Raw genomic sequence first — 13685 nt, 5'->3', positions numbered from 1 at the left:
TATTTATACAAATATGAAGTTTAAAACCACAAAAGAGCAAGCAGATACTCTGATTTAATAGCAGCCAGGAGGCACTCTAGCAATGCTCAAGGGTTTTTGGTATGTCTCTTGGGGGGTTTTCTTTACTGTTATCTTGGAAGCAGCAGAGCCCATCTGCCACAGCACACCAAACAGCGTTTGAACCCTTTTCTCTCGTTCGAAAGGAGCCTGTTATGTCTCGCTGCTGTTTAAGTAACGAAAGAGAAGTCAGTTGGGCAGTTCTAGCTAGTATCTTCTGCTGTTTAAGTAAAGCGTATTCTCCTTCATGGAGAGCACATGTTGCGGTGGGGGCCGCCAGGACACTCCAAAGTTGGGGGGCTGGCTAATTGATCGTTGGCCAGTGATGCGATTGGGGCTTCCCTTGTTGTTGGGAAGAAGTTAATGTTGCCATTTATTGATTGACAGCCAGAAATACTAAAACTCCTTGCACGGGGCTAGGGCTTCCTCTTTTCGCCCGTGCATCGGATTGCACGTCCCCACCTCCCTAGAATTAGGGTTGTTTGCATTGACCTTGCTATGCCTGTCATGGGGTCGTCTGCTTTGGAGCGGGGGCCTGGTAGGAATTTTGTCCATCTGGCTGATTGGCTGGGGCCATTTGGTTTTTGCCTACTGCGTAGCAAATCGTCACAACTTGTAAGGTTCGCAGTTAGGCATTGGTTTATGGTTTGGTTGGTTGAGGGGCATGGATTGGCTGTGCCTGCCCCTCTAATGCTGCTGCTCCAAGGGATTCCGTTAAAGGAATTGGGGGCTAACTATTGCTTGTCCACTCTGTCAAGGGGGCTTGGGCCATAGCAATGATCTCCTGGTTGCATTTGGGCTGAGGGCAGGTTCCCTGCTCCGTCGCTACCCCAAGTGTATTCCCCTATTCTGACTTTCGCATCGTGCGGAATGTTAGTCTGTCCCCCACAGTGGGGGCAGATAGTCGCAACCAATGCCTAAGCAACCACTCACAAATTTGTATTTTAATAAAGTTGTGGCCAAAATTATGCCAAAAATCTTAAACAAAAAATTCTGTGTGATGTGTGAGTTATTGGCATGGACCTGGGGACCTCGACACGCAACAAAAGAGAAGTCAGTTGGGCAGTTCTAGCTAGAATCTTCATTGCAAACCTTTTTGTCGCTCTTGCAGAGACCCTGGTGGCCAAACCGTTTGCTCCAGGATTCCCTCAAACTACTACACTACTCTCCGCCCACCCCTCACCCCTGTGGCAAGAGGAGTACATTTACTCAGCTCATTGGTTGCTAAGTGCAGAAAATAGAATCAAATTCTGAGCTCTGTACTAAAAAAGACATTTGCTGGGTGGGTGTGTATGTCTGTCTGTGCTTTCTCTCAGTTCCATTTCAAAGACTCGAGTGCTGAAGGAAGCACAGTCTGTTAAGACACTGATGTTACCTGTGTGAAACCTTGCTCAGAAATTTTATTATTTATTATTTGTTTACGAATGAATGAATGATAGCAGGGACATAGAAGTCCTGTTCTAGCAATAGGGGAACTTATTATAGGGGAACTTATTATTTTCACCTCTATGAAAATAGAATTCTTGGTTGCATTATTTATTAATGTTAATATTATTATTTATTAAATTACTGTACACCTATCCTTCCTCCAAGGATCACGGGGCGGATAACAATAGAAAAACACAAAAATATATAAAGTAGTAATAAACAAAAACAACAACATCCCGGGAACTTCCGGGGAGGAAGACAGTGGATTAGTCATTGACCGCTGACACTTCTGTCAGCGGAAATAATTACGCAGTGATCAATAGCAACCAAGGCATAAATATTGATTGTCAAAGCTCCCTTTTGAGATAAGCGGGCATCATGGATTAACCTCTTATGCTCAGAAGAAGACATTCATCAGGATACAGTATAATGGCCAACGAGAAATGGGACTGGAGTATATGGAATTGGGTGTGAAGATATAACAATTATGGACTACCACACTGTTGGGATTTGTTGGAACCCTTGTAGAGAAATCCATAATACTGGGTCATATAAGAACTATGATTGACATTTAATGATAATAAAAAATGAAGAGCTTCTTTTGGACTTTTTTGGGGGGGAAGGTAGATGCGAGAGGACTGGGAATGAAGATTGAAAAACCTTCGTCTAGCAGATGAAGAAAGAGCTGGACAATAGTATAGCCAGATGTTATCTTGGAGTGCATATTCTGAACATTTTGAATAATTGTTACATACATAATTGGCAGACAGAGAATTGGCAGCCCTTCTTATTTTTTTCCATTAATTCCTTTTCTATCTTCCTTTTCTATGATTTTCCTTTATACTTACGTTTTGTTTTGTAAATTGAAGTTCTCTATCTTGGAATAAAGAAGATAACACCCATCGTCAACAGTTTTATGCTCCCATTGTGAATTTAACTCATATGTGAGGTTTCTAATTGTTAACCCTTTAGGACATTAAGGAAATAAGAGAGCAGGCTAAAAATTGTACACTCTAGTGGAGAGCTGCAAATTGGTTGCAGATTTTGTCATTGTGATGATTTTTCACAATACTTGGGTTCATCATCTTACTGACATATACTTTAAGTCTTTTACATGCAGAATTCAGGAAAGTGCCATGATGAACCTCAGGCAGTATTTTGGAGAAATATATTCCAGCTTGGTGGAATATATGTAGTTTTAAGTGTTTCAAATAATGAAACACTTCAGTCACACACTTCTGTTTCTGTCTCACACCTTCATATATGCTTTATTTTATTCCTATTCTTGTTTTCAAACTACCCTTTTCTTTTCTTTTCTTTTTGTAATTGTGCTAATAAGATCAGCTTAGTTTTGATTACCATAAATTCAAAATGGCAACCATTTTTGCATTTATTGTGAACACAAAAAATTGGAAACTCTTAAAATGTAACAAATCCTTAGGTAAAAATGTAGTACGTTTATATGTATATGTATATTTATATGTATATATGTAACAGTGGTATTAAATTGACGAAATGTTGAAACCCTACCCCTCTGAAAACCCTAAACGGTGATTCCTTATACGGGCACAATTCATGTTAAATATATATTGGTCAACTTCCAGAACATAGATTGCCACTGGGAGCAAACCTACACCTGCAGAGGCCTTCCCTGGTACCTGTGGGGTCCTGGGTCTCTCCCCCCCCAGGTCAAATTAGGCTCAAAAGAAGCCCCTTTCAAGTCTAATTGTGGGGGGGGAACACAATTTCAGGAGGAGGTCACAGCAGGGGAGGGTGAGTTCTTTGAAAATGTCCCTGTGCCTCAATTAGGCTTCAAAGCAACCTTCTGTTGGTTATATTACAGCGTAGATTTCAGATGTCACAGCCCGAAATGGCCCCTACTGCAATTAAACTTGAAAGAAGCCAAGGTCTACTGTTGACTACAGCTCAGGGTCATAGCTGTCAACCGTCCCTTATTTGGTGGGAAACTCCCTTATCCCAGCTCTGTGTCCTGCTGCTGTCCCTTATTGATGATGTCCCTTAAATTTCCCGGGTTTCAAAGGAAGCAGCTCCTCTCCCTCCCTCCCTGCCGGCCAGGGAGGAAGGAGGCTCCAACTGTGTTGCTTGGCTGCGTTGCTCACCCAATAAGGAGTCTAAGAATGACTGGGGGGTGGAGCTTGCATGCCTTGTGCCAATCAAATCGGCTGCGTTGCCTGGGGACTCGCCTTTGCTCAGCGCTTCCCAGCGGAGAGGTTACAGTGGTTTTCCTTGCTGCATCCCCTTTGCCGGGTTGCCGCACTGTGGGAACCACCGCTTGAGGCTTCGTTTGGCTGCTGGCTGGGCTTTCTGCCTTTGGCTTGGAGGGGCTCAGAAGTTGAACATACCTGTGGTTGGAAAATCCCTTATTTTGGCTGCTGGTCCCTTATTTTTGAGGCTGCTGGTCCCTTATTTTCAAATCTGTAAGTTGACAGCTATGTTCAGGGTTAGAGAGGAGAGTGCTTCACCATGCCAAGTCAAGTCCAGGGCGGAACAAAGCAGCTGTGATCCTGCACATTAATTATCTTACTTCCAATGTGTGGTCCAACTCTGTTAGAAAGGGTTGCAACATTGCATTCTCTGGCCAGCTTTTGGCCTGTCTGGTTAAAAAGCTGAAAGTCAGTAGATACTGTTTACTTATCTTGCTGTGTATAGATCGGGCCTTCTTCTTCTTTGTTTAGGGATTAATTTTGCTGTTTAAAATTGTATTTTATTGATATAGTTTTTATTAAATATTTCAAAGATTTCTGTCCTGTCTTCCTATAAATATGCTAATTATCCATTCTGAGCCACTTAGAGCATCTGGGAAATAAGTCTTTAATATTTTAAATGCAAATAAGACTTATTGAAGCATTTTTATTATTATTACAAATAAATTTAAAAGGCATCCTTATGCAACAAGACAAATATGACAATACTCATAAGTGACACAAATACATTTTTCTTTAAAAGAATTGTCTGCCAAATGAAACCTCTGACATAATTTGGTTTAATCTTTTTTTATATAAAAATGGTATTAGTAATTGTATTATAAATTGGTATTGTTATAATGAGGCTACTATTGGATTGTAATTGAAAACTAATAAAAATTATTAAGAAATCTTAAAAAAAAAACCTGCCCCATTAAAGTGGCTAATAGTTTTTTGTTGCTCATAAAATCAGCACGTTATTGAAATCACTGTCAAAGTGAATCATATATAAAAGTTTCAGAACCAACGGGATGACAAATAATACTTGTTATATCAAATTATTATGCGTTGAAGTCGTGGGGGATGATGAAGACAGACAAGTAGGGAGGTTACCAAAATGAAAGAAAAGAGGAACATTCTAACAGCAGTTTTGTACATCGAAGAAATAATTAAGTAGAAGATGTATCAACATGCTGCAATCCAATCAGGATGAATGCTCATTGATGTATAACCTCCCCACACAAAAAAGATAGAATTAATGCTCAATAAAGTCTGAATATAATTTAACCTCCATGTATGCTTTGAGTGAGCAAATCAGGAGGACTGCTCAATAAATAGGTTGTCTGGAGGAGCCCGAAGTCTGGATTTAGCAGTTACTGACAGAGAGCTAAACATATTTTAAACCTAGCATCACAGCTGTGTTCTTCAAAATATGCTGTTCTGTTTTAAAGGTAAAAGATTTTCCTTCTGTGAATAATGAATAATGAAACCATTTGTTGTTGGAACATCTAACTGCTGCATTTTAAAGAGGTGATTTTTCTGCTGTATGGCTTACTTTTAAATCCCATTGCAGAACCTAAAAATGAACTTTGAGTGAGCCATTTCTCATTTTTATAGATATTTATCAGTTTTTCTATATCTATGCAAATAAAAAAATCTTTTGTGTGTGAACAATGTAGAATATGTACATTCCCAGGCCAAGTTTGTTAAGGTGGTGAAGTAACTTCTTTCTTCTGTGGGTCCTTCCTTGCCTACAAGAGGCCTTCTCCTCTTGGTTCTCAAATGCCTCACTTTGCTTGTGAGCTGGCCAGTGTTGGCTGAAGTCCTTCCAAGTTGGAGATTTGGTCAACACCAGTCTGGGAGATGAAGAGGAATCTGAGGTGGCAACTGAGTCTTAATTGTGTGTTCCTTGTGTTGAATGCTAGCGATGGTTTGGGGATTCTCCTGGTACGCTTTCTAAATGAGCCTGGAGAGGTGGTCTTGAGTCTAGAATTTGGGTTTCCAGATTCACTGCTGTGAAATTGCTGCATCCATGTCAAGTCCTTCTCCAGCAGCCATTGATTAGGCCCAACACATAAAAGATCACGTGTGGAATTCATGTTTCTGCCCTTCTGAAGTCATTCAAGTGAACGGTGTTTCCTGCAGAAGCAAAGAGCTCATTTGCTTGGTGAATGTAGAAGATTTTCCTTAAATTAAGTTCCAGTGCCATACTTGTGTACCACTAAGGCAGCAATGTATCACCTAGAGATACCACCTGGGCAGGTTTATAAGCTTCACCAGCTGGCTTAACACATACCCTCCAAGTGTCCTTATTTTCCAGGGACAGTCCTGGATTTACTAATGCTATCCCAGCTTCTAATTTTATCATGGGACGTCCCTATTTCCTCTGCCAGTGCTGCCACCACAAAGCTCAGGGAACAGGATGAGTCGGTGTCACGGTCTGGTTCACGGGCAATCGAAGTCCCGGCAGGGGACGTCAGGACTGGGGGCAAGATGGCGGGGTGGGAGCAGGAACGAGGGTCCGGAAGCCAAGAGTCCGAGGGTCAGAGAGCCGGGAGTCACGAAGTCAGGGGTCCGAGGATCAAGAAGCAAGGAGTCAAGAAGTCAAAGGTCCGAGGCTCAAGAAGGAGTGAGTCAAGAAGCCGAGGTTCAAGGATCAGGAAGCTAGAAGCCAAATGTAGCAAAGCAGGAAGCGTGTTGTTCTGCCAAAGAGCCGAAGGGAAATGCTGACCTTATTTCCCTTCCCAGCTCTTGCCTCCAGGTGCTGTGAGTTACCAATACGCCTCACCTGTGAGGCCGCGCCTTGCCTCTTCAGAACAAACTTAGGAAGGCCCCAGTCCTGCAAAGTCCTATTGGTCACAGGGCCTGGCTCCTGCACGCACACCTGACATTCGGTTCTTGTTCTGAGCTGCAGCAGTGGCAGTTGCAAGGGAGCAGTGCCTCGCCATGGCCGTTGGTGCCAGCCTCTTCCCTTGGGCAGCTCATAGTGGCTGCTGGAGAGCGGACGAGGAGGAGAGGTTGCCGGCACTGAGGCCCAGTCCCATGTGACGTGCCGGTTTTGAGGGGCAGGCAGAGGGCAGGACCACCTTGCACCCACATCTAATCACTGCTTCTGGAATCTGGCCTTTGGACTAGACTGCTTGCCCTCCAGCTCATCTGCTCACCAGCTCCTCTTTCTGAAACCTGACCTTCTCTCTTGTCTTTTACTGTGCTGTTTGCCTCTTGACTCATCTGCTCATTCACTTTCACCTCTGAAACCTTGACACTTGCCTTTCTGGGACATCTGAAGCTTTAGGGAAGCTTTTAATATTTGATGTATTACAGTATTTTAATATTATTATTTTTTTGGAAGCCGCCCAGAGTGGCTGGGGAAGCCCAGCCACATGGGTGGGGTATAAATAATAAATAATAAAGTATTATTATTATTATTATTATTATTATTATTATTATTATTAATTACACTACTCTGACTCTGGCTTGTTCCAATCTGACATCGGGTCTCTGGTCTTGGAGTACTCACCTCTGGCAGAGCATGGCACATCTCGTGCTGGATTGAGTTGAAAGGCTGGCTGTAGCCAAGGAGATGGGAGAAGGATGTGGTTTTTTAGATGATAGTGTTGGATGCTGAGAGATGAAGCTTGGGAGAACTAGCTCTGCCAGGAATTGCTGCCTCTCACTCATTGTCAACTTTTAAAAGAATAAGCAGATATGTATATAATTTCACATTGCAGCAGAATTTCTCAGCAGAGGCTGCTTCTGAAGAGATTGCTCACCACTTCCCACTTCTTGAAAAAGATGAAACAGAGCACTGAATCACGTTGCTGTGGAATATCTGAATCATGTTGCTGTGGAATATCTGCTTGATCTATTAAAAGCATCCCCTCCGCCTGCAAATAATTGGGGAGAAGTAATCTAGAATTTTACCTCAACTCAAAAACTTTAAATTGATGCAGGTTTTCCAAACTCTCAAGAAACACCAAATTAAATGTCCTCGCATCAAGAAATAGTAACAGTTGCTAAAGAAAACAATTTACCATCTGGAAGCCGAGGCGGTTTCCTTTGTGTGTTATTTTCGAATGGAACATCCAGAGACAAAAATATATTGTCAGTACCAGCAAGGCTGAGAATTTCACCATATGTTAACGTCTCACTCAAAGGAAAAGGAAGCAGCTCTCGTTATTTTGCTGCTTACTCAAGATGCATTTTTAAAAATTATTGATGGAGAAAGGCAAACATGGGGAAAGAATTAAGGAAAGATGTGGAACTTATAATAAGACCAAACAGCAGATAGAATCAAAACTTGCTCATTCTGAATTTTGCTCCAAGTGTGCCCAATTCTACAATTTGGTCTCCAAACTGGTTTCCTTCCAGATGCTTTGCTTCAACTCCCACAACATGGCCAATTGCCAGGGGTGATGGCAGTTGCTGTCCAAAATCATATCTGGACGGCACCTGTCTGAAGATGGCTAGACTAGAAGGGATTCTGTTTCCTTGATCAGCTGGTATTCATGGGACCATAGCAGGAGTTTAGGTCCTAGGCTGCTGGGTGCTCCATAATAAGCCACATACCATAGCAAGCTACCGTATTTTTCACTCTATAGGACGCACCAGATGATAGGATGCACCTAGTTTGGGGGGGAGGAGGAAATAAGGGGGGGGGGAATTCTGAATCCCAGAAGCCAGAACAGCAAGAGGGATCTGGCTTCTGGGATAGCCTCTTGCTGTTCTGGCTTCTGGGATAGCCGCTGGGATAGCTGGTCTAGCTTTGCGCGAAGCCTCCGCAGGGCATGGGGAGCCTTCATCCCTGTGCCCTGCGGAGGCTTCAGGGGGCCATCCAAAAGCCAGAAGGCATCCCGCTGCCCTGCGGAGGCTTTGCGCTGCTAACCCCGAAGCTAGAATAGCGAGACGGAGCACTGCGCAGCGCTCCCTCTCCCTGTTCTGGCTTCTGGCTTAGCCGCGCAGCCTGCATTCGCTCCATAAGACGCACACACATTTCCCCTTACTTTTTAGAAAGGAAAAAGTGTGTCTTATAGAGCGAAAAATACGGTATAAGCAGTGAAAATTAGGCTTAGTGCTGGCTGCGACCACCTGTTGACAATGGAGACTTTTTTACTTGGGTTCAGATAACAGGTGTGCCATACAGTTCCGTCAAAACTAAACAGTTGTGTACCCCATCAGTTTCAAAGGGAGAGATTAGCATTTGCCAAATCTCCCGCAATTCAGTAGGACAAGAAAAGTGTTTGCGTTTGGCTGCATCGCGTCCTAGGTGAGCGGCGTGTCACTTAAGAAAAGTGGACTTGTGAATATCTGTTTGCGTTAATGGAAACAAAAAGTATGTACACTGAGTCCTTTCAAGTGTAATGGAGTCCTTGCTACTATTTTGCCTAGAAGACTCACTTTGCAATGGAGAAGGTCATGTTTCATTTTTAAACCTGAAAGGTTTGTGGCATCAAGGAAGGTTCATAAACATAGAATCGTAGCTTTGGCTCAGCCAGAAATCTCCCAGATCCTAACTTGCTTATTTTGGCTGATCTCATGTTAGGCTTGTGTCCTTCCCCCCACTTTTTTTAAACAGCAACCTTAGGTTTTAAAATATGAATGTACAAATACAAATGCTCACTTCCAAAATGTATTCTAAGGCTTTTCAGAGATACTACATTATAGGAAAGAACACTGTCATGTGGTTTCAGGACAAGGCATAGTTTTTATTTTCAAGCTTGTTGTTGATTAGTTCAGCCACAACTCCCAGGCTGCCAAACCCTGGATTTTTCATGTTACCATTAAATATTGCTGCATTGTGATCCGAAAGCTTTTGGGAATGCCCAAACAACTCGCCATTGCCTCTGAATAATTGATGGTATCAAATTGCTGCAAAGTGTTGCCAGCAGAAGGATCCGAAAGGATTGTTTCTTAAGAAACAAGCAAGTTTCATTTTTCTAACACCTCCCCCCCCCACACACACACAAAGAAAGGACTCATGAAGTTGCCTTTATAGTATTCAAAAATATCTGCTGTTTTATGTTTCATCGTCGTATAATTTTTGGTGCTGTAGAGCAGACATCTGCTTCACCTTTGTAATGTTTGGGGGGGAGAGAAGGGAGGGAGGGAGGGAGAGAGAGGGGGGGTAAGAATGAGTTTCATGCAATAAAAAGCACCACCCACCCTACTTCTCATCAGTCTCCCTGGCAGTTATGACCAAGGTTGTCTCAGGTGTGATGTTTGGGGTTTTGTAGTTTGGGCCACTTCAACATCCACACTGAGGATTCTTCAGGTCCTGCTCAGGTTTGCATGGCCTCCTCAAATGATCATTGGTCTAATGCATGGATAGGCAAACTAAGGCCCAGGGGCCAGATCCGGTTCCCTCATTGCGAGAAGTGAGGTTACAGGGAACCAGGCAGAGGGCCTTCTCGGTAGTGGCGCCCGCCCTGTGGAACACCCTCCCTTCAGATGTGAAGGAAATAAACAGTTATCCTATTTTCAAAGACATCTGAAGGGAAGTTTTTAATATTTAATGCTGTACTGTTTTTAACATTTTATTGGGAGCCGCCCAGAGTGGCTGGGGAAACTCAGCCAGATGGGCAGGGTATAAATAATAAATTATTATTATTATAGACTGGTCACCAACACCCCTTTCTTGGCAAAGGTGGTAGAGAGGCTTGTCGTAGGGTGAGCAACCTCTGGGACCTCATGACCAGGACCGGGCTGTTTGCAAGGGTTTGGTGGAGGTGACTGTGCCTTTGGATCAAAGCTGGTTGCTTATCTGAGCTGTTTGCGTGGGGTGGGAAAATATATAGATCACCTGCTTGCTTTTGTGACTTTTAAACTCTTGCTAGGGAGTTAGCACCATGCAGCTGCAGACCTCAGAACACTCTGAGGTGGGTTTGGAAGGTACAGTGTACAGAACGATTTCTGCCATTCCTCAGAGGGGGCAGAGACAGGTGGCGGTGGTAGGTGACTCCCTACTGAGCAGGATAGAGGCACCTGTGTGCGGAGGAAACAAGATGTCCCGGGAGGTGTGCCATCTTCCAGGTGCAAAGATTCATGATGTGACAGAGAAGATGCCAAGTCTTATACACAACCCCTTCCTTCTGATTCATGTGGGTACAAGCGATACTGACAGAGATTATCCATCTAAACTTTTAATTAAAGCAGCCTTACAGTGCGGGATGCAGTCTAGCTGGACGTTTTCCCACATAGGCACCAGTGAAATGAATTGAGCCTGTACAAAAGTAGCCCCATTTTTTTTACACAGCCGTCAAGAATTTCACAGAACCGTACCATTAATTGTACTATCCAGTATTGCGCGTCAAGGTCCCCAAGACACCCCCCCAAAGAAAAACACAATTGACACTTAATTTTTGTTTTAAGGTGTTTGGCATAATTTTGGCCACAACTTTATTCAAATTACAGCAATGTGAGTGGTTGCTTAGGCATTGGTAGCACTAACTGACCCCAGGGACAGCTCTGACATTCGCACCCCCCGCGAAGTCAGGAAGGGTAAGTCACCTGGGGAGAGAGACGGGACTGGGAACCATGCCTCACCTCTCCCCAGAATGCTCCCAGGGGCTTGCGTGGCCCTAGCCCCTTGCCAGGGGGTTTCGGACAAAAGCATGGGGAGCCCCTGAGTTCCTTTAACGGTAAAATCCTTCAGCAGCAGTATTTTGGAGGGGCAGGCACAGCCGAATCCATACCCCTCCACCAACCAATTCCAAGACCAATGCCTAACTGCAAACCTTACAAGTTGTGATGATTTGCTACGCAGTAGGCAAAAAACCAAGTGGCAAACAGTAATCAGCCAAATGGACAAAATTCCTACCGGGCCCCTGCCCCAAAGCAGACGACCCCATGACAGGCATAGCAAGGTCAAGCAAACAGCCTAAAATAAGGGAAGGGAGGGCGGGTGATCCGAAGTAAGCAGCGAAAAGAGGAAGTTCGTCGCTGCGAGCATTGTATTTAACAAATAGGGCTGTCAATCAACAAATGGCAACATCTGGATTTCCCCAGTAACAGCCTGCCCCTGCTTAAAGGATGGCCAAACCATTTGCCTAGCAACAGTGAGGTGTCTCGTCAGCCCTGCCCGCAACCCGTGCTCTCCATGAGGGAGAACACACTCTACCTTAAATTTATATACTCTTTCCTTCTTCCTGCATATATGGATTCCCCCCCCCCACCCCTCTGCCTCAGTGCTTGGCTGAAATGTCGAGGGGGGTTAATGTGAGGTTTAGGTTTTGGGTGCATGTGAGCAAGCAATGATTTCTTAACAATACATCTAAAGCAAGATGATCTCCGCAAGAAGGCCAAAAGTCATTTCGAAGGGGCTAAAGCAAATATTTTATTTTCTACGTTTGCAGATTCAATTTGTGTACGAGGCTTTGATCCAAACATCAACATGGTCACCGGAATAACTCCCGTTAACCCCATGTTGTCAAGTATGGGATTAGTAGCTCAGCCGCCGCCAGCGGAGGTGCCTGTCATCAAAGAAATAATTCACTGCAAAAGCTGCACGCTCTTCCCTCCAAATCCAAGTAAGTGTGCTTCGTTAATTTAATTAATGCTCCAAATCACTAGTCCAGTTCAGGCTGTCCTAATCGGTTTTTACCCAGGGTAACAATGGCGATTTAGTTATCCCTTCACTTAGCGTTTCCACAGGGAAAAAGACTTCACAATTTGGATAACATGAGGCAAACTTCCTTCCTTCCTTCCTTCCTTCCTTCCTTCCTTCCTTCCTTCCTTCCTTCCTTCCTTCCTTCCTTCCCTTAGCACAGCTCTGATATATTAGCATCCCACAACATAGGGAGCTTTCCCTTTATACAGTGGTACCTCGGGTTAAGTACTTAATTCGTTCCGGAGGTCCGTTCTTAACCTGAAACTGTTCTTAACCTGAAGCACCACTTTAGCTAATGGAGCCTCCCGCTGCCGCCACAACACGATTTCTGTTCTCATCCTGAAGCAAAGTTCTTAACCCGAGGTACTATTTCTGGGTTAGCAGAGTCTGTAACCTGAAGTGTATGTAACCTGAAGCGTCTGTAACCCAAGGTACCACTGTACCTTGGTCTATGTACCTCAGGGCTTCCAGCATCTCTCCAGGGCTTCACAAACAAGGGGACGCTCCCAGGCCTACCTGGAGATTGAAGCTGGCTTCTTCTGTACACCAAGCAGGTGTTCTGCCACTGAGCTGAAACTTCTCTGCAGGTCCAATATTTGCCCCAGTCCCCGTCTAAGGGATCCTTCCTCGCTTGTTGCTGCAGCGATGGGTTCAGTCTTCACCCCCTTTTAGTAGACTCTCCCCCCCCCCTCGCCAGGTTTTTTGTGATAGGACTTTCATGTGATAGGCTTTGTGTCATTTTGAATTTTTTTTAACTTTTTACTCATTGTGATGATCTTCACCTGAACAAAAAATGCTTTGATTAATTGGGAGCCGATAAAGCAAACAGCGCTGAGCACATAATTCCCATCTTAATGGCAGAAATCTGTGGTGTCAGCTGATTAATATTTTAATACCCAAATAACTTCTGTGAGGACTTGATCTGATTAGATGCCTTTCTGATTATTCAATGTTAAACTTTTATTTAAGCAATTTATTTTATGTCTGAAATGAATTATGGGGCTGAATAAGAAAGCAAGTGAGAACTTTAATTTTTCTCTTAGATCTTCCGCCACCTTCAACAAGAGAGAGGCCACCTGGATGTAAAACCGTGTTTGTTGGAGGATTACCAGAAAACGCTACTGAGGAGATTATTCAGGAAGTCTTTGAGCAGTGCGGTGACATCACAGCAATCCGGAAAAGCAAGAAGAATTTTTGTCATATTCGTTTTGCTGAAGAGTTCATGGTCGATAAAGCCATTTACCTTTCTGGTATTTGTCACATTCTTTAATGGGTTTTCTTTGCGGCTTCTCATTTGCATTTTGCGGTGTTGATTTGCTGTTATGTTCTTTAACCTTTATCGTTGCAAGTGTTTGCAAAGCTCAGGAGTTTGGGACAGAAACTGCAAGGGC

General features: G+C 43.8%; 1 protein-coding gene across 8 annotated transcripts in view; it reads left to right on the top strand.

Annotated features, from left to right (window-relative positions):
- ENOX1 (ecto-NOX disulfide-thiol exchanger 1) overlaps positions 1–13685 on the top strand; it is a 273652-nt gene that overhangs the window by 169846 nt on the left and 90121 nt on the right. For all 8 annotated transcript variants that reach the window (XM_077933440.1, XM_028738095.2, XM_028738100.2 and 5 more), the window contains 2 exons: positions 12041–12214; positions 13338–13544. In XM_077933440.1, coding sequence (XP_077789566.1) covers positions 12041–12214; positions 13338–13544 — 381 coding nt within the window. The remainder of the gene's footprint in view (positions 1–12040; positions 12215–13337; positions 13545–13685) is intronic.

The sequence above is a fragment of the Podarcis muralis genome, chromosome 8, assembly GCF_964188315.1.
Source record: "Podarcis muralis chromosome 8, rPodMur119.hap1.1, whole genome shotgun sequence".
Taxonomy (NCBI): Eukaryota; Metazoa; Chordata; class Lepidosauria; order Squamata; family Lacertidae; genus Podarcis; species Podarcis muralis.
The sequence above is the reverse complement of the archived record's forward strand: the minus strand, read 5'-3'. Positions and strand labels throughout refer to the sequence as shown.